The sequence below is a fragment of the Panulirus ornatus genome, chromosome 9, assembly GCF_036320965.1.
Source record: "Panulirus ornatus isolate Po-2019 chromosome 9, ASM3632096v1, whole genome shotgun sequence".
Classification (NCBI taxonomy): domain Eukaryota; kingdom Metazoa; phylum Arthropoda; class Malacostraca; order Decapoda; family Palinuridae; genus Panulirus; species Panulirus ornatus.
In genome coordinates this window covers 15,574,009-15,596,407 of record NC_092232.1, presented here as the reverse complement: position 1 = coordinate 15,596,407, position 22,399 = coordinate 15,574,009, and the positions used below count along the sequence as shown (strand labels likewise).

Genomic DNA, 22,399 nt, shown 5'->3' with positions numbered 1-22,399 from the left:
TACATGCCAAAATTTCATTTTAAAAAAGAAGAGAAATACATCTAAATGTATATTTTTCATATTGTTTCTAATGTAAGTGGGACTATCATGCAGGGAATTGAAATATTAAAGTAAATTTTAGCACAGTAGAGAAAATATTATTCCAGTGATAAAGCAGAAATTTGAGAACGTAGAATGTTTCAGAAAGTAATAGTATGTGAGGAGTCATTTAGAGGAGTCATGCAGATCGTGTAGATAACCATCTAAAGGAGTTATAGGTAAATATATGTTCTGCTTAGTTGGCATGATTACTGGCTGGAGATTACCTCGAGGTGAACAGATATGTAAATTAAGTCTACAAGGTAATGCAAGTGCATGCCAAAATTTCATTTTAAGAAAGAAGAGAAATAAAACTAAATGTACATTTTTCATATTGTTTCTAAAGTAAGTGGGACTATCATGCAGGGAATTGAAATATTACGGAAAATTTTAGCATAGTAGAGAAAACATCTTTCCAGTGATAAAGCAGAAATTTGAGAACGTAGAATGTTTCAGAAAGTAATAGTATATGACAGTGAGCTAGTTGGTAGTTATTCTAGATTATGTTAATGGTGCCTGCAGTATTTAACCATGCAGTCATTTCATTATGTTTTATAAATTTTTACATTTATTAAAGTTGAAAAAATGTTGCACTTAGGAAATTTTCAATCAGTCCACTTCTCCTGTAAAAGATTCGTATGATCATGCACATTAACCTATCTTCAGCATTAGAGCGAAGTTCAAATTCAATTATTTTTCAATAAATAAGACTGAATTTCTATTAATCAGTGTATATTTGTATTTATATTTGTGTAGAACTTCTGCATAATAATACTAATTATGACAACTTTTTCCCATCAGAAAAGCTCCCAGTTCATGTCTTTTGACCAAAATGAATTGTGCCAACCAAAGAATTTGGGAAGATACAACTGAGAAAAAGAGGGAATTTTTTATAATAGTTTAGGGAGTACTGAATCGGACAGTATTGTCTTTCTGTTGTCCACTTACTGCTAATGTTTGAATAAAGTTGCTTGATTCAGAGCTGTATATGGCTGCCTATTATGGAGGTGTTAAACTACTAGTTCAGTTTTAACCGCAAGGTTATGATGTAAAGAAATGGATTATCAGGTAAAGTAAATGGAAAGGCATGAAATGGTATATATATATATATATATATATATATTTTTTTTTTTTTTTTTTTTTTTTTTTTTTTTTTTTTATACTTTGTCGCTGTCTCCCGCGTTTGCGAGGTAGCGCAAGGAAACAGACGAAAGAAATGGCCCAACCCCCCCCCCCCATACACATGTACATACACACGTCCACACATGCAAATATACATACCTACACAGCTTTCCATGGTTTACCCCAGACGCTTCACATGCCTTGATTCAATCCACTGACAGCACGTCAACCCCGGTATACCACATCGCTCCAATTCACTCTATTCCTTGCCCTCCTTTCACCCTCCTGCATGTTCAGGCCCCGATCACACAAAATCTTTTTCACTCCATCTTTCCGCCTCCAATTTGGTCTCCCTCTTCTCCTCGTTCCCTCCACCTCCGACACATATATCCTCTTGGTCAATCTTTCCTCCCTCATTCTCTCCATGTGCCCAAACCATTTCAAAACACCCTCTTCTGCTCTCTCAACCACGCTCTTTTTATTTCCACACATCTCTCTTACCCTTACGTTACTTACTCGATCAAACCACCTCACACCACACATTGTCCTCAAATATCTCATTTCCAGCACATCCATCCTCCTGCGCACAACTCTATCCATAGCCCACGCCTCGCACCCATAGAACATTGTTGGAACCACTATTCCTTCAAACATACCCATTTTTGCTTTCCGAGATAATGTTCTCGACTTCCACACATTCTTCAAGGCTCCCAGAATTTTCGCCCCCTCCCCCACCCTATGATCCACTTCCGCTTCCATGGTTCCATCCGCTGCCAGATCCACTCCCAGATATCTAAAACACTTCACTTCCTCCAGTTTTTCTCCATTCAAACTCACCTCCCAATTGACTTGACCCTCAACCCTACTGTACCTAATAACCTTGCTCTTATTCACATTTACTCTTAACTTTCTTCTTTCACACACTTTACCAAACTCAGTCACCAGCTTCTGCAGTTTCTCACATGAATCAGCCACCAGCGCTGTATCCTCAGCGAACAACAACTGACTCGCTTCCCAAGCTCTCTCATCCCCAACAGACTTCATACTTGCCCCTCTTTCCAAAACTCTTGCATTCACCTCCCTAACAACCCCATCCATAAACAAATTAAACAACCATGGAGACATCACACACCCCTGCTGCAAACCTACATTCACTGAGAACCAATCACTTTCCTCTCTTCCTACACGTACACATGCCTTACATCCTCGATAAAAACTTTTCACGGCTTCTAACAACTTGCCTCCCACACCATATATTCTTAATACCTTCCACAGAGCATCTCTATCAACTCTATCATATGCCTTCTCCAGATCCATAAATGCTACATACGCATTCCTCGCGTGTCGTAGAAAGCGACTAGAGGGGACGGAAGCGGGGGGCCAGAAATCCTCCCCTCCTTGTATTTTTTTAACTTTCTAAAATGGGAAACAGAAGAAAGAGTCATGCGGGGAGTGCTCATCCTCCTCGAAGGCTCAGATTGGGGTGCCTAAATGTGTGTGGATGTAATCAAGATGTGAAAAAAGGAGAGATAGGTAGTATGTTTGAGGAAAGGAACCTGGATGTTTTGGCTCTAAGTGAAACGAAGCTCAAGGGTAAAGGGGAAGAGTGGTTTGGGAATGTCTTGGGAGTAAAGTCAGGGGTTAGTGAGAGGACAAGAGCAAGGGAAGGAGTAGCAGTACTCCTGAAACAGTTGTGGAAGTATGTGATAGAATGTAAGAAAGTAAATTCTCGATTAATATGGGTAAAACTGAAAGTTGATGGAGAGAGATGGGTGATTATTGGTGCATATGCACCTGGGCATGAGAAGAAAGATCATGAGAGGCAAGTGTTTTGGGAGCAGCTGAATGAGTGTGTTAGTGGTTTTGATGCACGAGACCGGGTTGTAGTGTTGGGTGATTTGAATGCAAAGGTGAGTAATGTGGCAGTTGAGGGAATAATTGGTATACATGGGGTGTTCAGTGTTGTAAATGGAAATGGTGAAGAGCTTGTAGATTTATGTGCTGAAAAAGGACTGATGATTGGGAATACCTGGTTTAAAAAGCAAGATATACATAAGTATACTTATGTAAGTAGGAGAGATGGCCAGAGAGCGTTATTGGATTACGTGTTAATTGACAGGCGCGCGAAAGAGAGACTTTTGGATGTTAATGTGCTGAGAGGTGCAACTGGAGGGATGTCTGATCATTATCTTGTGGAGGCTAAGGTGAAGATTTCTATGGGTTTCCAGAAAAGAAGAGTGAATGTTGGGGTGAAGAGGGTGGTGAGAGTAAGTGAGCTTGGGAAGGAGACTTGTGTGAGGAAGTACCAGGAGAGACTGAGTACAGAATGGAAAAAGGTGAGAACAATGGAAGTAAGGGGAGTGGGGGAGGAATGGGATGTATTTAGGGAATCAGTGATGGATTGCGCAAAAGATGCTTGTGGCATGAGAAGAGTGGGAGGTGGGTTGATTAGAAAGGGTAGTGAGTGGTGGGATGAAGAAGTAAGAGTATTAGTGAAAGAGAAGAGAGAGGCATTTGGACGATTTTTGCAGGGAATAAATGAAATTGAGTGGGAGACGTATAAAACAAAGAGACAGGAGGTCAAGAGAAAGGTGCAAGAGGTGAAAAAAAGGGCAAATGAGAGTTGGGGTGAGAGAGTTTCATTAAATTTTAGGGAGAATAAAAAGATGTTCTGGAAGGAGGTAAATAAAGTGCGTAAGACAAGGGAGCAAATGGGAACTTCAGTGAAGGGCACAAATGGGGAGGTGATAACAAGTAGTGGTGATGTGAGAAGGAGATGTAGTGAGTATTTTGAAGTTTTGTTGAATGTGTTTGATGATAGAGTGGCAGATATAGGGTGTTTTGGTCGAGGTGGTGTGCAAAGTGCGAGGGTTAGGGAAAATGATTTGGTAAACAGAGAAGAGGTAGTAAAAGCTTTGCGGAAGATGAAAGCCGGCAAGGCAGCAGGTTTGGATGGTATTGCAGTGGAATTTATTAAAAAAGGGGGTGACTGTATTGTTGACTGGTTGGTAAGGTTATTTAATGTATGTATGACTCATGGTGAGGTGCCTGAGGATTGGCGGAATGCGTGCATAGTGCCATTGTACAAAGGCAAAGGGGATAAGAGTGTGCTCAAATTACAGAGGTATAAGTTTGTTGAGTATTCCTGGCAAATTGTATGGGAGGGTATTGATTGAGAGGGTGAAGGCATGTACAGAGCATCAGATTGGGGAAGAGCAGTGTGGTTTCAGAAGTGGTAGAGGATGTGTGGATCAGGTGTTTGCTTTGAAGAATGTATGTGAGAAATACTTAGAACAGCAAATGGATATATATATGTGTATATATATATATATATATATATATATATATATATATATATATATATATATATATATATGAATGTAGGTTTGCGGCAGGGGTGTGTGATGTCTCCATGGTTGTTTAATTTGTTTATGGATGGGGTTGTTAGGGAGGTAAATGCAAGAGTTTTGGAAAGAGGGGCAAGTATGAAGTCTGTTGGGGATGAGAGAGCTTGGGAAGTGAGTCAGTTGATGTTCGCTGATGATACAGCGCTGGTGGTTGATTCATGTGAGAAACTGCAGAAGCTGGTGACTGAGTTTGGTAAAGTGTGTGGAAGAAGAAAGTTAAGAGTAAATGTGAATAAGAGCAAGGTTATTAGGTACAGTAGGGTTGAGGGTCAAGTCAATTGGGAGGTGAGTTTGAATGGAGAAAAACTGGAGGAAGTGAAGTGTTTTAGATATCTGGGAGTGGATCTGGCAGCGGATGGAACCATGGAAGCGGAAGTGGATCATAGGGTGGGGGAGGGGGCGAAAATTCTGGGGGCCTTGAAGAATGTGTGGAAGTCGAGAACATTATCTCGGAAAGCAAAAATGGGTATGTTTGAAGGAATAGTGGTTCCAACAATGTTGTATGGTTGCGAGGCGTGGGCTATGGATAGAGTTGTGCGCAGGAGGATGGATGTGCTGGAAATGAGATGTTTGAGGACAATGTGTGGTGTGAGGTGGTTTGATCAAGTGAGTAACGTAAGGGTAAGAGAGATGTGTGGAAATAAAAAGAGCATGGTTGAGAGAGCAGAAGAGGGTGTTTTGAAGTGGTTTGGGCACATGGAGAGGATGAGTGAGGAAAGATTGACCAAGAGGATATATGTGTCGGAGGTGGAGGGAACAAGGAGAAGAGGGAGACCAAATTGGAGGTGGAAAGATGGAGTGAAAAAGATTTTGTGTGATCGGGGCCTGAACATGCAGGAGGGTGAAAGGAGGGCAAGGAATAGAGTGAATTGGAGCGATGTGGTATACCGGGGTTGACGTGCTGTCAGTGGATTGAATCAAGGCATGTGAAGCGTCTGGGGTAAACCATGGAAAGCTGTGTAGGTATGTATATTTGCGTGTGTGGACGTATGTATATACATGTGTATGGGGGGGGGGTTGGGCCATTTCTTTCGTCTGTTTCCTTGCGCTACCTCGCAAACGCGGGAGACAGCGACAAAGTATAATAATAATAATAATAATATATATATATATATATATATATATATATATATATAGTAGTGGTGATGTGAGAAGGAGATGGAGTGAGTATTTTGAAGGTTTGTTGAATGTGTTTGATGATAGAGTGGCAGCTATAGGGTGTTTTGGTCGAGGTGGTGTGCAAAGTGAGAGGGTTAGGGAAAATGATTTGGTAAACAGAGAAGAGGTAGTAAAAGCTTTGCGGAAGATGAAAGCCAGCAAGGCAGCAGGTTTTGATGGTATTGCAGTGGAATTTATTAAAAAAGGGGGTGACTGTATTATTGATTGGTTGGTAAGGTTATTTAATGTATGTATGACTCCTGGTGAGGTGCCTGAGGATTGGCGGAATGCGTGCATAGTGCCATTGTACAAAGGCAAAGGGGATAAGAGTGAGTGCTCAAATTACAGAGGTATAAGTTTGTTGAGTATTCCTGGTAAATTATATGGGAGGGTATTGATTGAGAGGGTGAAGGCATGTACAGAGCATCAGATTGGGGAAGAGCAGTGTGGTTTGAGAAGTGGTAGAGGATGTGTGGATCAGGTGTTTGCTTTGAAGAATGTATGTGAGAAATACTTAGAAAAGCAAATGGATTTGTATGTAGCATTTATGGATCTGGAGAAGGCATATGATAGAGTTGATAGAGATGCTCTGTGGAAGGTATTAAGAATATATGGTGTGGGAGGCAAGTTGTTAGAAGCAGTGAAAAGTTTTTATCGAGGATGTAAGGCATGTGTACGTGTAGGAAGAGAGGAAAGTGATTGGTTCTCAGTGAATTTAGGTTTTTCGGCAGGGGTGTGTGATGTCTCCATGGTTGTTTAATTTGTTTATGGATGGGGTTGTTAGGGAGGTGAATGCAAGAGTTTTGGAAAGAGGGGCAAGTATGAAGTCTGTTGGGGATGAGAGAGCTTGGGAAGTGAGTCAGTTGTTGTTCGCTGATGATACAGCGCTGGTGGCTGATTCATGTGAGAAACTGCAGAAGCTGGTGACTGAGCTTGGTAAAGTGTGTGAAAGAAGAAAGTTAAGAGTAAATGTGAATAAGAGCAAGGTTATTAGGTACAGTAGGGTTGAGGATCAAGTCAATTGCGAGGTGAGTTTGAATGGAGAAAAACTGGAGGAAGCGAAGTGTTTTAGATATCTGGGAGTGGATCTGGCAGCGGATGGAACCATGGAAACGGAAGGGGATCATAGGGTGGGGGAGGGGGCGAAAATTCTGGGAGCCTTGAAGAATGTGTGGAAGTCGAGAACATTATCTCGGAAAGCAAAAATGGGTATGTTTGAAGGAATAGTGGTTCCAACAATGTTCTATGGGTGCGAGGCGTGGGCTATGGATAGAGTTGTGCGCAGGAGGATGGATGTGCTGGAAATGAGATGTTTGAGGACAATGTGTGGTGTGAGGTGGTTTGATCGAGTAAGTAACGTAAGGGTAAGAGAGATGTGTGGAAATAAAAAGAGCGTGGTTGAGAGAGCAGAAGAGGGTGTTTTGAAATGGTTTGGGCACATGGAGAGAATGAGTGAGGAAAGATTGACCAAGAGGATATATGTGTCGGAGGTGGAGGGAACGAGGAGAAGAGGGAGACCAAATTGGAGGTGGAAAGATGGAGTGAAAAAGATTTTGTGTGATCGGGGCCTGAACATACAGGAGGGTGAAAGGAGGGCAAGGAATAGAGTGAATTGGAGCGATGTGGTATACCGGGGTTGACGTGCTGTCAGTAGATTGAATCAGGGCATGTGAAGCGTCTGGGGTAAACCATGGAAAGCTGTGTAGGTATGTATATTTGCGTGTGTGGACGTATGTATATACATTTGTATGGGGGTGGGTTGGGCCATTTCTTTCATATGTTTCCTTGCGCTACCTCGCCAACGCGGGAGACAGCGACAAAGCAAAAAGAAAAAAAAAAAGAAAAAGTGTGTGTGTATATATATATATATATATATATATATATATATTCATTCAGAAGCACATGTGGAAAAGATGCAATACCCAAAAGTGAAATTCCCAAAATGAAGTGACAGCCTGGAAGAGTAAAGAAAGAACATCATTCCCTCAAGATTGCCTGAAATACACTATGGTGGAGGAGGGGAGTTGCTGGTGCTTACACCATTAGAAACACTAGTCTTGGCAACAAGATGTGCAATGATTTCACTCTGAGAGTGTCATATGCTTGTACCCACGACAGACCTTGGCTGTGTATTGCCTTTGAAAACATATGTTGGATAAACAGTGTTTTTTGTAGACACTTTTCTCAATATAATATTGCTAATTTATTTTTATTTTGCTGCGCTGCGCTCACTTACTTATGTGCTAACAACACAAAAATAACTAATTTGCAGTGAAATGTCTGTGACCGCTGTTTTATGAAATTTATCACCTTCATTTTTTTTATAAAGTTGCACATTCTAAAATATACAAGCAAAGTTAACTAATTTCCCAGGGCTGAAATATATCAAATAAGATATGTTGAGTAATCTCTAGTAAAGTGACTAAGGAGATCGAAGATGGAACATATTGCACATGAAAACATATTGAAAATATCTAAAACTAAGCTGAGAGGCCTTACTGTTTTTATTTGATCCACCTGGCATAATTTGGAATTAGATTAAAAGTAATAGATATATTATGATGCGATAGACATAATTTTGTTTTTTATTTTCTTATTTTTTATTTTCCCTGGGGATAGGGGATTAAGAATACTTCCCACGTATTCCCTGCGTGTCGTAGAAGGCGACTAAAAGGGGAGGGAGCGGGGGGCTGGAAATCCTCCCCTCTCGTTTTTTTTTTTTTTTTCCAAAAGAAGGAACAGAGAATTGGGCCAGGTGATTGTATTCCCTCAAAGGCCCAGTCCTCTGTTCTTAACGCTACCTCGCTAATGCGGGAAATGGCGAATAGTTTGAAAGAAAAGAAATATATATATATATATATATATATATATTTATCGAGGATGTAAGGCATGTGTACGTGTAGGAAGAGAGGAAAGCGGTTGGTTCTCAGTGAATGTAGGTTTGCGGCAGGGATGTGTGATGTCTCCATGGTTGTTTAATTTGTTTATGGATGGGGTTGTTAGGGAGGTGAATGCAAGAGTTTTGGAAAGAGGGTCAAGTATGAAGTCTGTTGGGGATGAGAGAGCTTGGGAAGTGAGTCAGTTGTTGTTCGCTGATGATACAGCGCTGGTGGCTGATTCATGTGAGAAACTGCAGAAGCTGGTGACGGAGTTTGGTAAAGTGTGTGAAAGAAGAAAGTTAAGAGTAAACGTAAACAAGAGCAAGGTTATTAGGTACAGTAGGGTTGAGGGTCAAGTCAATTGTGAGATAAGAGTGAATGGAGAGAAACTGGAGGAAGTAGTGTTTTAGATATCTGGGAGTGGATCTGGCAGCGGATGGAACCATGGAAGCGGAAGTGAATCATAGGGTGGGGGAGGGGGCGAAAATTCTGGGAGCCTTGAAGAATGTTTGGAAGTTGAGAACATTATCTCGGAAAGCAAAAATGGGTATGTTTGAAGGAATAGTGGTTCCAACAATGTTGTATGGTTGCGAGGCATGGGCTATGGATAGAGTTGTGCACAGGAGGGTGTATGTGCTGGAAATGAGATGTTTGAGGACAATATGTGGTGTGAGGTGGTTTGATCGAGTAAGTAATGTAAGGGTGAGAGAGATGTGTGGAAATAAAAAGAGTATGGTTGAGAGAGCAGAAGAGGGTGTTTTGAAATGGTTTGGTCACATGGAGAGAATGAGTGAGGAAAGATTGACCTAGAGGATATATGTGTCAGAAGTGGAGGGAACGAGGAGAAGTGGGAGACCAAATTGGAGGTGGAAAGTTGGAGTGAAAAAGATTTTGTGTGATCGGGGCCTGAACATGCAGGAGGGTGAAAGGCGTGCAAGGAATAGAGTGAATTGGAACGATGTGGTATATTGGGGTCGACGTGCTGTCAATGGATTGAACCAGGGCATGTGAAGTGTCTGGGGTAAACCATGGAAAGTTCTGTGGGGCCTGGATGTGGAAAGGGAGCTGTGGTTTTAGGCATCATTGCATGACAGATAGAGACTGAGAGTGAACGAATGGGGCCTTTATTGTCTTTTCCTAGCGCTACCTCGCACACATGAGGGGGGAGGGGGATGGTATTCCATGTGTGGCGAGGTGGAGATGGGAATGAATAAAGGCAGACAGTGTGAATTGTGTGCATGGGTATATATGTTTGTGTCTGTGTGTATATATATATGTGTACATTGAGATGTATAGGTATGTATATTTGCATATGTGGACGTGTATGTATATACATGTGTATGGGGGTGGGTTGGGCCATTTCTTTTGTCTGTTTCCTTGTGCTACCTCGCTAATGCAGGAGACAGCGACAAAGCAAAATAAATAGAAAAATATATATATATATATATATATATATATATATATATATATATATATATATATATATATATATATATATTATATATGTATCATTTTTATTTATTTTGCTTTGTTGCTGTCTCCCGCATTTGCGAGGTAGCACAAGGAAACAGACGAAAGAAATGGCCCAACCCACCCCCATACACATGTATATACATACACGTCCACACATGCAAATATACATACCTATACATCTCAATGTACACATATATATATACACACAGACACATACATATATACCCATGCACACAATTCACACTGTCTGCCTTTATTCATTCCCATCTCCACCTCGCCACACATGGAATACCATCCCCCTCCCCCCTCATGTGTGCGAGGCAGCGCTAGGAAAAGACAATAAAGGCCCCATTCGTTCACTCTCAGTCTCTATCTGTCATGCAATAATGCCTGAAACCTCAGCTCCCTTTCCACATCCAGGCCCCACACAACCTTCCATGGTTTACCCCAGACGCTTCACATGCCCTGATTCAATCCACTGACAGCACATCCACCCCGGTACACCACATTGTTCCAATTCGCTCTATTCCTTGCACACGCCTTTTGCTCTCCTACATGTTCTTGCCCTGATCGCTCAAAATCTTTTTCACTCCATCTTTCCACCTCCACTTTGGTCTCCCATTTCTCCTCGTTCCCTCCACTTCTGACACATATATCCTCTTTGTCAGTCTTTTCTCACTCATTCTCTCCATGTGACCAAACCATTTCAATACACCCTCTTCTGGTCTCTCAACCACACTCTTTTTATTATGACACATCTCTCTTACCCTTTCATTACTTACTCGATCAAACCACCTCACATTGTCACCTCATATTGTCCTCAAATATCTCATTTCCATCACATTCACCCTCCTCTGCACAACTCTATCTATAGCACACGCCTCGCAACCATATAACATTGTTGGAACCACTGTTCCTTCAAACACACCCATTTTTCCTTTCCAAGATAATGTTCTCGCCTTCCACACATTTTTCAACGTTCCCAGAAATTTCGCCCCCTCCCCCACCCTGTGACTCACTTCCGCTCACATGGTTCCTTCCGCTGCCAAATCCACTCCCAGATATCTAAACGCTTCACTTCCTCTAGTTTTTCTCCATTCAAACTTACCTCCCATTTGACTTGTCCCTCAACCCTACTGTACCTAATAACCATGCGCTTATACACATTTACTCTTAACTTTCTTCTTTCACACACTTTACCAAACTCATTCAACAGCTTCTGCAGTTTCTCACCCAAATCAGCCACCAGTGCTGTATCGTCAGCAAACAACAACTGACTCACTTCTTAAGCTTTCTCGTGCACAACAGACTTCATACTTGCCCCTCCCTCCAAAACTCTTGCATTCACCTCCCTAACAACCCCATCCATAAACAAATTAAACAACCATGGTGACATCACGCACCCCTGCCGCAAACCGACATTCACTGAGAAGCAATCACTTTCCCCTCTTCCCATTCGCATACATGCCTTAGATCCTCGATAAAAACTTTACACTGCTCCTAACAACTTGTCTCCCGCACCATATATTCTTAATACCTTCCACAGAGCATCTCTATCAACTCTATCATATGTCTTCTCCAGATCCTTAAATATGTTCGTGTATATTGAAGTTTTTTTTTAATTATGCTATTGAAGGAAGTTTAGAATTATTTCTCATTGCTACAATTAATTGAGTGCATTTTCATCCAACTTTCTGTGGCTATAAAAGTCATTGCTCTCACAGCAAATAATGCCATTTAATCAGGACTTTGATTTTTTTAAGAATTAGGAACACATATACCTTTGGTTTGGCTCACTGAAATGGTCCAGCATACAAACAGGAGGCTGAGATTAATTCTTCAATTTCAGAGTATTAGAACATTGACTAATTCCATCTAAGGTGAAATGTTTAGAATTGGAAATTTCTTCCTTTCGAGTGTAAAGTAGTTTGGTTTCTATGCAAACAAAAATTAGAAATTAGTAGATTAGAACAGATATAGATTTGAAACCATAAGTGCTGACTAGACATTTGGCTAAGACTGTAGCATAAGACAGAAACATACTCTTGACAGTCTTTCTTATGACAAAGTCATCATTGCCATGAATCACAAGGGCATCTTGATTAGAACTCTGATGCTGTGAGCTTGAGCCAAGAGCACGTTGATGAGCCCTTCAATGTGATAAGCTGCTCCAGAAGCACTGTAATAACACATTCAGTGCAGTAAGCTTACTCAGAAGGATCACGATAATACATCCAGTCCAGTAAGCTCACCCAGAAGAACCATTATAACACCTCCACTATGATAAGTTGACCCAAATGCACTATGATAACACATCCAGAGCAGAAAGCTGAACTAAGAACATGGTGATAACATCTCCACTAGCAGTAAGCTGACCCAGAAGCATTGTAATACCATTTCTATTGCAGTAACTTGACCCAGGAGCACCATAGTACCTCCTCTAGTGCATTTAGCTGACCAGGGGGTATTGTGATAGCACCTCCAGTTCAGTAAGCTTACATGGGGGCACTGTGATAATGGCTCTTCTGGCAGTAAGCTGACTCAGGGGCACTATAATGATAGTTCCACCATTGGTAAGCTGACCCCAGAACACTACAGGAATAGCTCACCTGGCAGTAAGCTGACCCAGGAGCACCACAATAACAGCTCACTTGGCAGTAAGCTATCCAGGAGCACTAGGGTAAGAGTTCACTAACAATAAGCTGACCCAGGAGCACCACAATGAAACCTTACTTAGCAGTAAGCTCACCCTAGAACACCATATCTGTAGGTCTGTCGTCAGTAAGCTGACCCAGAATCCACAATAGAAGCTCAGCAGACAGTAAGCTGACCATTTTAGGGATTACTGTACAGATAAAGAGTTTGTTTTCTAGCATTTGTTGTCCTAAGGAAGATGGGGCTTGTGAAAAGCATTTTGAGTCAAAAATTGCAGAGTGGGTGAGTTTGGTCTGCCAGTGGAAGGAAAAGAAATGTAGAACTTTGCATCAAATCACTCTTTAGACTTGCCAGACATACATTTACTTTTGTCACCAACTGACATAAAGTGACTGACCATTTTCATAAGCGTGTGTAAGTAGGCACAGGTTGAAAGTATGTGCACGTGGACACAAGGGTGAGAGTGTGTGTATGTGGGCAGAGATGTAGGAACTTAATTATGTTTGACCTCTTGTAAATTATGAGTTTGGTTCAAGGTATAGGTTTATTGTTTCATGATTAGTTTTCCCTTTGCTCAAGTGGATCCAAGGAACTGGTCTTATCCATGAATACCATGAGAACCCAGTCTAGCCTTCCCTTTGGGTACCATGGGCAGAGGGAAAGAAGAGCCTTGTTCTTCCCTCTAGCTCATGCTACAAGGGGAAGACCTGGTCTGGTCTTCCCATATCCCACTTATGGTGGAGGAAGTGGCCAGTTTGGTCTTACCCTCATTCCACTTGTGGCATAAAGACTAAGCCCTGGTCCATATGGGTGGAGGGTATGGTCTTAACCCTACCTTACTTGTCTCCTTCTTTTTTTTCCTGCAGGCAGGAGCAGAGGTAAGATAAGGTCGAGTCATCTGTTGTGTGGCATGACCCTTCCTGACAACATTGACCTTGACCCTGATTGATCTTAAACGTATGTGACTGACCCAATGTCCTTCTAGTTGGATCCTCCTGGAACGTAATCTGTGTATTTAGCCGCTGACTTAAGGATGTTAGTGAAATATTGAATCATGTGTTAGCAGCATCAGCCTACGAACCCAGCGTCTATTCCTCATTTACTTTTGTGACCCCGATGATCCTTGTACCTTGCCAGCTAAGTTTTTCATACCAATCTCCTGTATATTCAACTCGCATTTTATCTTAAATTATTTCCCCTGCTGCTCTCCAGCTTTTGTCAGTGTATTGTCTTCTTTTACCTTCATTTTCCAGTCTTCTCTTATAATATCTTGCCCTTATTTTCTTATCTCTATGTGCTTTCTTCTAAGTGCTCCCCTTTTCCTCTATGTTGAATTAGACCATTACAATATCTTTGATTCCTGTGGTGTCGTTGTTTTTTGGGCCTTAATAACAACCTTATTTTTTTACCCTCTCCACAGCCTCACACTACTACTACTTCAGCAGAAAGAGATTTAGAGGTAAATTTTTTAGATCAAGCAGCAGGAATATGTAATTCTTACTAAAAAAAAATAATATGACATCTCCCGCCACAAAGTTTTACCAGCTTGCCTGACATTCGATGGGTCTTTCAGGCAAGAGATGCACTAGTGAGGCCCGGAAAAAAAAAAATGACTTGCTTGGATGAATAGCTGCACTTAGGATCTTTTTTCTTTGGTAGAAAATCCCCATCTCCTCACTCCCTAAGAGAGTACCACCACAAATCACTTGGTTGAATTTTTTGAACCTGGGATAACTTAGGGAGACTAGCAAGTGATTGAAACATAGTGTCAGTGTGTTTCATATTGAAGTTTATGAACACTCTAAACTCTGAAGAACAGTAATATGATATGTATAAAAGAATGTATTTTATGTTACAGACTGAGGGAACTATATTTGCTGGTATAGCTTTGTTATTCATTTTTCTTTAAAAAAGTTTAAAATGTAGTTATATATATATATATATATATATATATATATATATATATATATATATATATATATATATATATATATGTATATATATATATATATATATATATATATATATATATATATATATTTTTTTTTTTTTTTTTGCCGCTGTCTCCCGCGTTTGCGAGGTAGCGCAAGGAAACAGACGAAAGAAATGGCCCAACCCACCCCCCATACACATGTATATACATACGTCCACACACGCAAATATACATACCTACACAGCTTTCCATGGTTTACCCCAGACGCTTCACATGCCTTGATTCAATCCACTGACAGCACGTCAACCCCGGTATACCACATCGCTCCAATTCACTCTATTCCTTGCCCTCCTTTCACCCTCCTGCATGTTCAGGCCCCGATCACACAAAATCTTTTTCACTACATCTTTCCACCTCCAATTTGGTCTCCCTCTTCTCCTCGTTCCCTCCACCTCCGACACATATATCCTCTTGGTCAATCTTTCCTCACTCATTCTCTCCATGTGACTAAACCATTTGAAAACACCCTCTTCTGCTCTCTCAACCACGCTCTTTTTATTTCCACACATCTCTCTTACCCTTACGTTACTTACTCGATCAAACCACCTCACACCACACATTGTCCTCAAACATCTCATTTCCAGCACATCCATCCTCCTGCGCACAACTCTATCCATAGTCCACGCCTCGCAACCATACAACATTGTTGGAACCACTATTCCTTCAAACATACCCATTTTTGCTTTCCGAGATAATGTTCTCGACTTCCACACATTCTTCAAGGCTCCCAGAATTTTCGCCCCCTCCCCCACCCTATGATCCACTTCCGCTTCCATGTTTCCATCCGCTGCCAGATCCACTCCCAGATATCTAAAACACTTCACTTCCTCCAGTTTTTCTCCATTCAAACTCACCTCCCAATTGACTTGACCCTCAACCCTACTGTACCTAATAACCTTGCTCTTATTCACATTTACTCTTAACTTTCTTCTTTCACACACTTTACCAAACTCAGTCACCAGTCATATATATATATATATATATATATATATATATATATATATATATATATATATATATATATGGTGTGCAAAGTGAGAGGGTTAGGGAAAATGATTTGGTAAACAGAGAAGAGGTAGTAAAAGCTTTGCGGAAGATGAAAGCCGGCAAGGCAGCAGGTTTGGATGGTATTGCAGTGGAATTTATTAAAAAAGGGGGTGACTGTATTGTTGACTGGTTGGTAAGGTTATTTAATGTATGTATGACTCATGGTGAGGTGCCTGAGGATTGGCGGAATGCGTGCATAGTGCCATTGTACAAAGGCAAAGGGGATAAGAGTGAGTGCTCAAATTACAGAGGTATAAGTTTGTTGAGTATTCCTGGTAAATTATATGGGAGGATATTGATTGAGAGTGTGAAGGCATGTACAGAGCATCAGATTGGGGAAGAGCAGTGTGGTTTCAGAAGTGGTAGAGGATGTGTGGATCATTTGTTTGCTTTGAAGAATGTATGTGAGAAATACTTAGAAAAGCAAATGGATTTGTATGTAGCATTTATGGATCTGGAGAAGGCATATGATAGAGTTGATAGAGATGCTCTGTGGAAGGTATTAAGAATATATGGTGTGGGAGGCAAGTTGTTAGAAGCAGTGAAAAGTTTTTATCGAGGATGTAAGGCATGTGTACGTGTAGGAAGAGAGGAAAGTGATTGGTTCTCAGTGAATGTAGGTTTGCGGCAGGGGTGTGTGATGTCTCCATGGTTGTTTAATTTGTTTATGGATGGGGTTGTTAGGGAGGTAAATGCAAGAGTTTTGGAAAGAGGGGCAAGTATGAAGTCTGTTGGGGATGAGAGAGCTTGGGAAGTGAGTCAGTTGTTGTTCGCTGATGATACAGCGCTGGTGGCTGATTCATGTGAGAAACTGCAGAAGCTGGTGACTGAGTTTGGTAAAGTGTGTGAAAGAAGAAAGTTAAGAGTAAATGTGAATAAGAGCAAGGTTATTAGGTACAGTAGGGTTGAGGGTCAAGTCAATTGGGAGGTGAGTTTGAATGGAGAAAAACTGGAGGAAGTGAAGTGTTTTAGATATCTGGGAGTGGATCTGGCAGCGAATGGAACCATGGAAGCGGAAGTGGATCATAGGGTGGGGGAGGGGGCGAAAATTCTGGGAGCCTTGAAGAATGTTTGGAAGTCGAGAACATTATCTCGGAAAGCAAAAATGGGTATGTTTGAAGGAATAGTGGTTCCAACAATGTTGTATGGTTGCGAGGCGTGGGCTATGGATAGAGTTGTGCACAGGAGGATGGATGTGCTGGAAATGAGATGTTTGAGAACAATGTGTGGTGTGAGGTGGTTTGATCGAGTAAGTAACGTAAGGGTAAGAGAGATGTGTGGAAATAAAAAGAGCGTGGTTGAGAGAGCAGAAGAGGGTGTTTTGAAATGGTTCGGGCACATGGAGAGAATGAGTGAGGAAAGATTGACCAAGAGAATATATGTGTCGGAGGTGGAGGGAACGAGGAGAAGAGGGAGACCGAATTGGAGGTGGAAAGATGGAGTGAAAAAGATTTTGTGTGATCGGGGCCTGAACATGCAGGCGGGTGAAAGGAGGGCAAGGAATAGAGTGAATTGGAGCGATGTGGTATACCGGGGTTGACGTGCTGTCAGTGGATTGAATCAAGGCATGTGAAGCGTCTGGGGTAAAACATGGAAAGCTGTGTAGGTATGTATATTTGCGTGTGTGGACGTATGTATATACATGTGTATGGGAGTGGTTTGGGCCATTTCTTTCGTCTGTTTCCTTGCGCTACCTCGCAAACGCGGGAGACAGCGACAATGCAAAAAAAAAAATATATATATATATATATATATATATATATATATATATATATATATATTTAGAGAGAGAGAGAGAGAGAACCTAACATGTTTTTACATGCTGCAAGCTTGACCTGCATTCCTTGCCAATTACTTCATAATTTAGCAAGCAAAGAACTTAGAACCGGCCTTATATAGCCTTTACTAAGGATTTCAGAAAAATCTGCCATCTAAGAAGAACTAATTGCCAATGTTTCTTTCAAATAAAAGTTGCCAAGGAGGTTTCATATGGATGACATCTTTAAAAGTACATCTGCCATTCTTGGATGTAGTAATAAACTGTATATTTTATAGGAGATAGTAATGAACTGTACATTTTATAGAAAATGCGCCTTGGATCCCCAAACCTTAGATAAAATAATTCTTTTTACTTATTCTACCAATTCGATTTAGTGAGTGAGTACCCATCCCCGTGATCACATAAACTACCGACTGCACGACACCCACAAGGCTTCACTGCCACCACACCCACTATCATTTTAATCCTTCCGTGATCACATTAATCCTTTGACAGCACGACGCCCATGAGGTCTCACTGTCCCTACAGCTTGACCATAAAACCTAAATCCATCCTCTACTCAAAATTTATACCTGCAGTACTGAATTGTAAATATAATGTGTGGCATTTGATTTTCATTATATTAATTCCTTCCTTGACATGAGAGGATGGAAGTAGGTGCACAAGGACCTGCCAACAATTTGTAGATTTAACATTTCATTGTGTTGTTTCCTTTGGTAACTGTTGCTAACCTTAATTACAGTAGATGAATGAAAACTTGAAAATATTATATATTTTTCATTATTTTCACTAACATTAATTTCTTTTCCAACCAGTGGCATGACTTTCAGAAGAAAATCAAATTATGGCAAATCATACCAGTGTTGGATTTTAATTATGAAATTATCTGTAATGCTTAGATATGTTATTTTTTGAGACATTAGAGTGAGTTCATTTGAGGATGATATATCAGAAGAAAATAGAAAATCATGCCTCTTTTTGCTGTGGTTGGACACATGGATTTTTGTTTTTAATACCAGTGCACCACTTTATCCCATCAAAAGATTATTTTTGGGGAATATCTTTCAAATTTACCTAGTTCCCTACATTCCTAGCCCCTTGATGATTACTTCAGATGTTTGATATAGTTGTAAAACATAGCATCATACCTTATGTTTTCCCTCACAGGAAGGTAAATGTATTTTAATGTGGGTGACTTTTTTATTTCATGCAATTTTCTAGTGCTTAGCATTTTTCTCTGTACCACTGGGAGATTCTCTTCTATTGTTCTGTTTGCATAATGGGAGTAAAGAACCCTTATTGATGACTGCATTGCACCATATGAGCATTTCATAATTTAATACGAAGCTAATCAGTATAGTAAAGTGAGCTTGGGAGTACTTTACAAACAACAGCAAGTTTTGCACTGTGATATGTTGTATATTTGCTTAAAGTTGAAGTCATTTGCTGTATTTCTTCAAGAGTGTTCCCATGTTACACAGTATTTGTAAAGAATTAATTGAAAATATATGATAAACATTTTGAGTAAAAGTATTTCCAAGCACAACAGTGAAGGGTGTTATTTCCTCTTATTCTTCTCTTGTTTTATTTCTGTTTGTGACTGCATGACCTGTTTTCTATGCATGAATTATGGGAACTAGAACTGTGTCATATGTTTCATCTAAATTCATACGTACCATGGCTTTGATTTATATCATAGTATGTATTAAAATTGGTTCTAATTCAATTCACTTTTAAAATTGAAATACAATACAATATTTCATATACAGTTAATCCAGAATTATGTTTGTATATTTTAAGAATTAAACTAAGTACACATGATTCTTGTGCAATAAATATTGTACTGGATAAATATAGTAGTACATTGGTTTAATAGATATTACACTCCTGCCATAGGATGAAGGAGTAGAGTAAGTGGTTGCCATTAGACAGTTTTGAATATGTAGCAGGAAGATAGTTGCTGCTACAACAATGTACATTTTTTATGATTTTACCCTGACTACAGCTATTGCTACACTGCTGATGAGCCAAATATGGTACAGAATGCCCCTGACAGGTACTGTCTTTGTGTGTGCCTTGTATGGTCTGGGACATTTGAAGATTCCAAGCATGGTAAATAACAGATTAGTGAGGGAGGATGCCTCTACTGGCATCTCAGACAATATTTCCACAACCTTTGCCCTCGTTTTTTCAACTCAACTGTTCTTTAGATATAAAAATGCCCAGAGGGTAGGACATCATTTTTGTGTTACACAGGTAGCAAAGGAAAGGTATATGGATGTAAAGTTTATTGAGTCATAAACATAAAGGTATACATAACATTAGGAATAATATGATTTTATAGTGAAATGTGTATTTTTTACCATTAAGGACAGGGCCGGATTTAGACACTGGGGGCCCTCCCTTGTATGCAGAAATTAAAATTCAAGGCAAATCAGATTTGCGCATCACAGTCAGTTCATTGCATGGAATTAGAACAGACAAGTTGTACATACATGGAAAGGTAAATACATAGAAACATGTTGATAGCTACAAAAGGTCTTTCTTTCCACACTTGGTTTTTGTTTCTACCTTTTCAACAGATTTTTTCTCCTTTTTGGCCGTAAACAAGGTCGCTTAACCTTCCCTTGACCTTGGTTATGTCTTAGGAGTATCCTGCTTTTACAGAACAGTTGGCCAAAGTTCAGTCAAGATCTTAGCTGAATGAAAAAAAAAATTGATTATATTTTTGTATAAATGAGGCCCCTTCTGGCACGGGGGCCTGGGTCAATTACCCCTTTTGCCCCCATATAAATTTGGTACTGATTAAGAGAAAGCAACATATCCCTGCTTGTCTTGGAGAGCAAAAATGGGTATGTTTGATGGAATAGTAGTTCCAACAATATTATATGGTTCTGAGGCATGGGCTATAGATAAGGTTGTATGGAGGAGGTTGGATTTGTTGAGGACAATATGTGTTTCAAGTGGTTTCATTTAGTAAGTAGTGGAAGGGTAAGAGAGACGTGTGAAAATACAAAGAGTTTGGTTGAGAGAGCAGAAAAGGTTGTATTGAAATGGTTTAGACATATGGAGAGAATGAGTGAGGAGAGGTTGACATAGAGGATATATGTGTCAGAGGTGGAAGGAATAAGAAGTGGGAGACCAAATTGGAGTTGGAAGGATGGAGTGAAAAAGATTTTGAGCGATCAGGGCTTAAAAATACAAGAGGGTGAAAGGCATACAAGGAATAGAGTGAATTGGAACGATATGGTATACCGGGTTTGACATGCTTTCAATGGACTGAACCAGGGCATGTGAAACATCTGGGGTAGAGCATGGAAAGCCCTGTGTTGGCTGGATGTGGATAGGGAGGTGTGGTTTCAGTGCATTACTCATGACAGCTAGAGACTAAGTGTGTGTGTACATATATATATTTTCTTTTATTATACTTTGTCGCTGTCTCCCGCATTAGCGAGGTAGCGCAAGGAAGCAGACAAAAGAATAGCCCAACCCACCCACATACACATGTAAATACATACACATCCACACACGCACATTTACATACCTATACATATCAACATATATATATACACACACAGACATATACATATATACACTTGTATATAATTTATACTGTCTGCCCTTATTCATTCCGGTCGCCACCCCGCCACACATGAAATGAAAGCACCCTTCCCCCACATGTGAGCGAGGTAGCACTAGGAAAAGACAGCGAAGGCCACTTTCGTTCACACTCAGTCTCTAGCTGTCATGTATAATGCACCAAAACCACAGCTCCCTTTCCACATCCAGGCCCAACAGAACTTTCCATGGTTTACCCCAAACGCTTCACATGCCCTGGTTCAATCCATTGACAGCACGTCGACCCTGGTATACCACATTGTTCCAATTCACTCTATTGCTTGCAAGCCTTTCACCCTCCTGCATGTTCAGGCCCCGATCACTCGAAATCTTTTTCACTCCATCTTTCCACCTCAAATTTGGTCTCCCACTTCACTTCATTCCCTCCACCTCTGACACATATATCCTCTTGATCAATCTTTCCTCACTCATTCTCTCCATGTGACCAAACCATTTCCAAACACCCTCTTCTTCTCTCTCAAACCACCTCACACCACATATTGTCCTCAAACATTTCACTTCCAGCACATCCAACCTCCTCCGCACAACTCTATCCATAACCGACGCCTCGCAACCATATAACATTGTTGGAACCACTATTCCTTCAATCATACCCATTTTTGCTTTCCAAGAAAACGTTCTTGACTTCCACACATTTTCAATGCTCCCAGAACTTTCGCCCCCTCTCCCACCCTATGATTCACTTCTTACATGGTTCCATCCACTGCCAAATCTACTCCCAGATGTCTAACACTTTACTTCCTCCAGTTTTTCTTCATTCAAACTAACCTCCCAATTGACTTGTCTCTCAGCCCTTCTGTACCTAATAACCTTGCTCTTATTCACATTTACTCTGAGCTTTCTTCTCTCACACACTTTACCAAACTCAGTCCCCAGCTACTGCAATTTCTCACCCGAATCAGCCACCAGCGCTGTATCGTCAGTGAACAACAACCGACTCACTTCCCAAGCTCTCTCATCCACAACAGACTGCATACTTGCCCCTCTTTCCAAGACTCTTGCATTCACCTCCCTAACAACCCCATCCATAAACAAATTAAACAACCATGGAGACATCACGCACCCCTGCCGCAAGCCAGCATTCACTGAGAACCAGTCACTTTCCTCTCTTTCTACATGTATACATGCCTTACATCCTCGATAAAAACTTTTCACTGCTTCTAACAAC

General features: G+C 40.7%; 1 protein-coding gene across 1 annotated transcript in view; it reads left to right on the top strand.

Moving 5' to 3' along the window:
- The window catches only part of sei (potassium voltage-gated channel seizure), a 924,474-nt gene that overhangs the window by 86,196 nt on the left and 815,879 nt on the right, over positions 1-22,399 (top strand). The window contains exon 5 of the mRNA XM_071664734.1: positions 14,193-14,231. Coding sequence (XP_071520835.1) covers positions 14,193-14,231 — 39 coding nt within the window. The remainder of the gene's footprint in view (positions 1-14,192; positions 14,232-22,399) is intronic.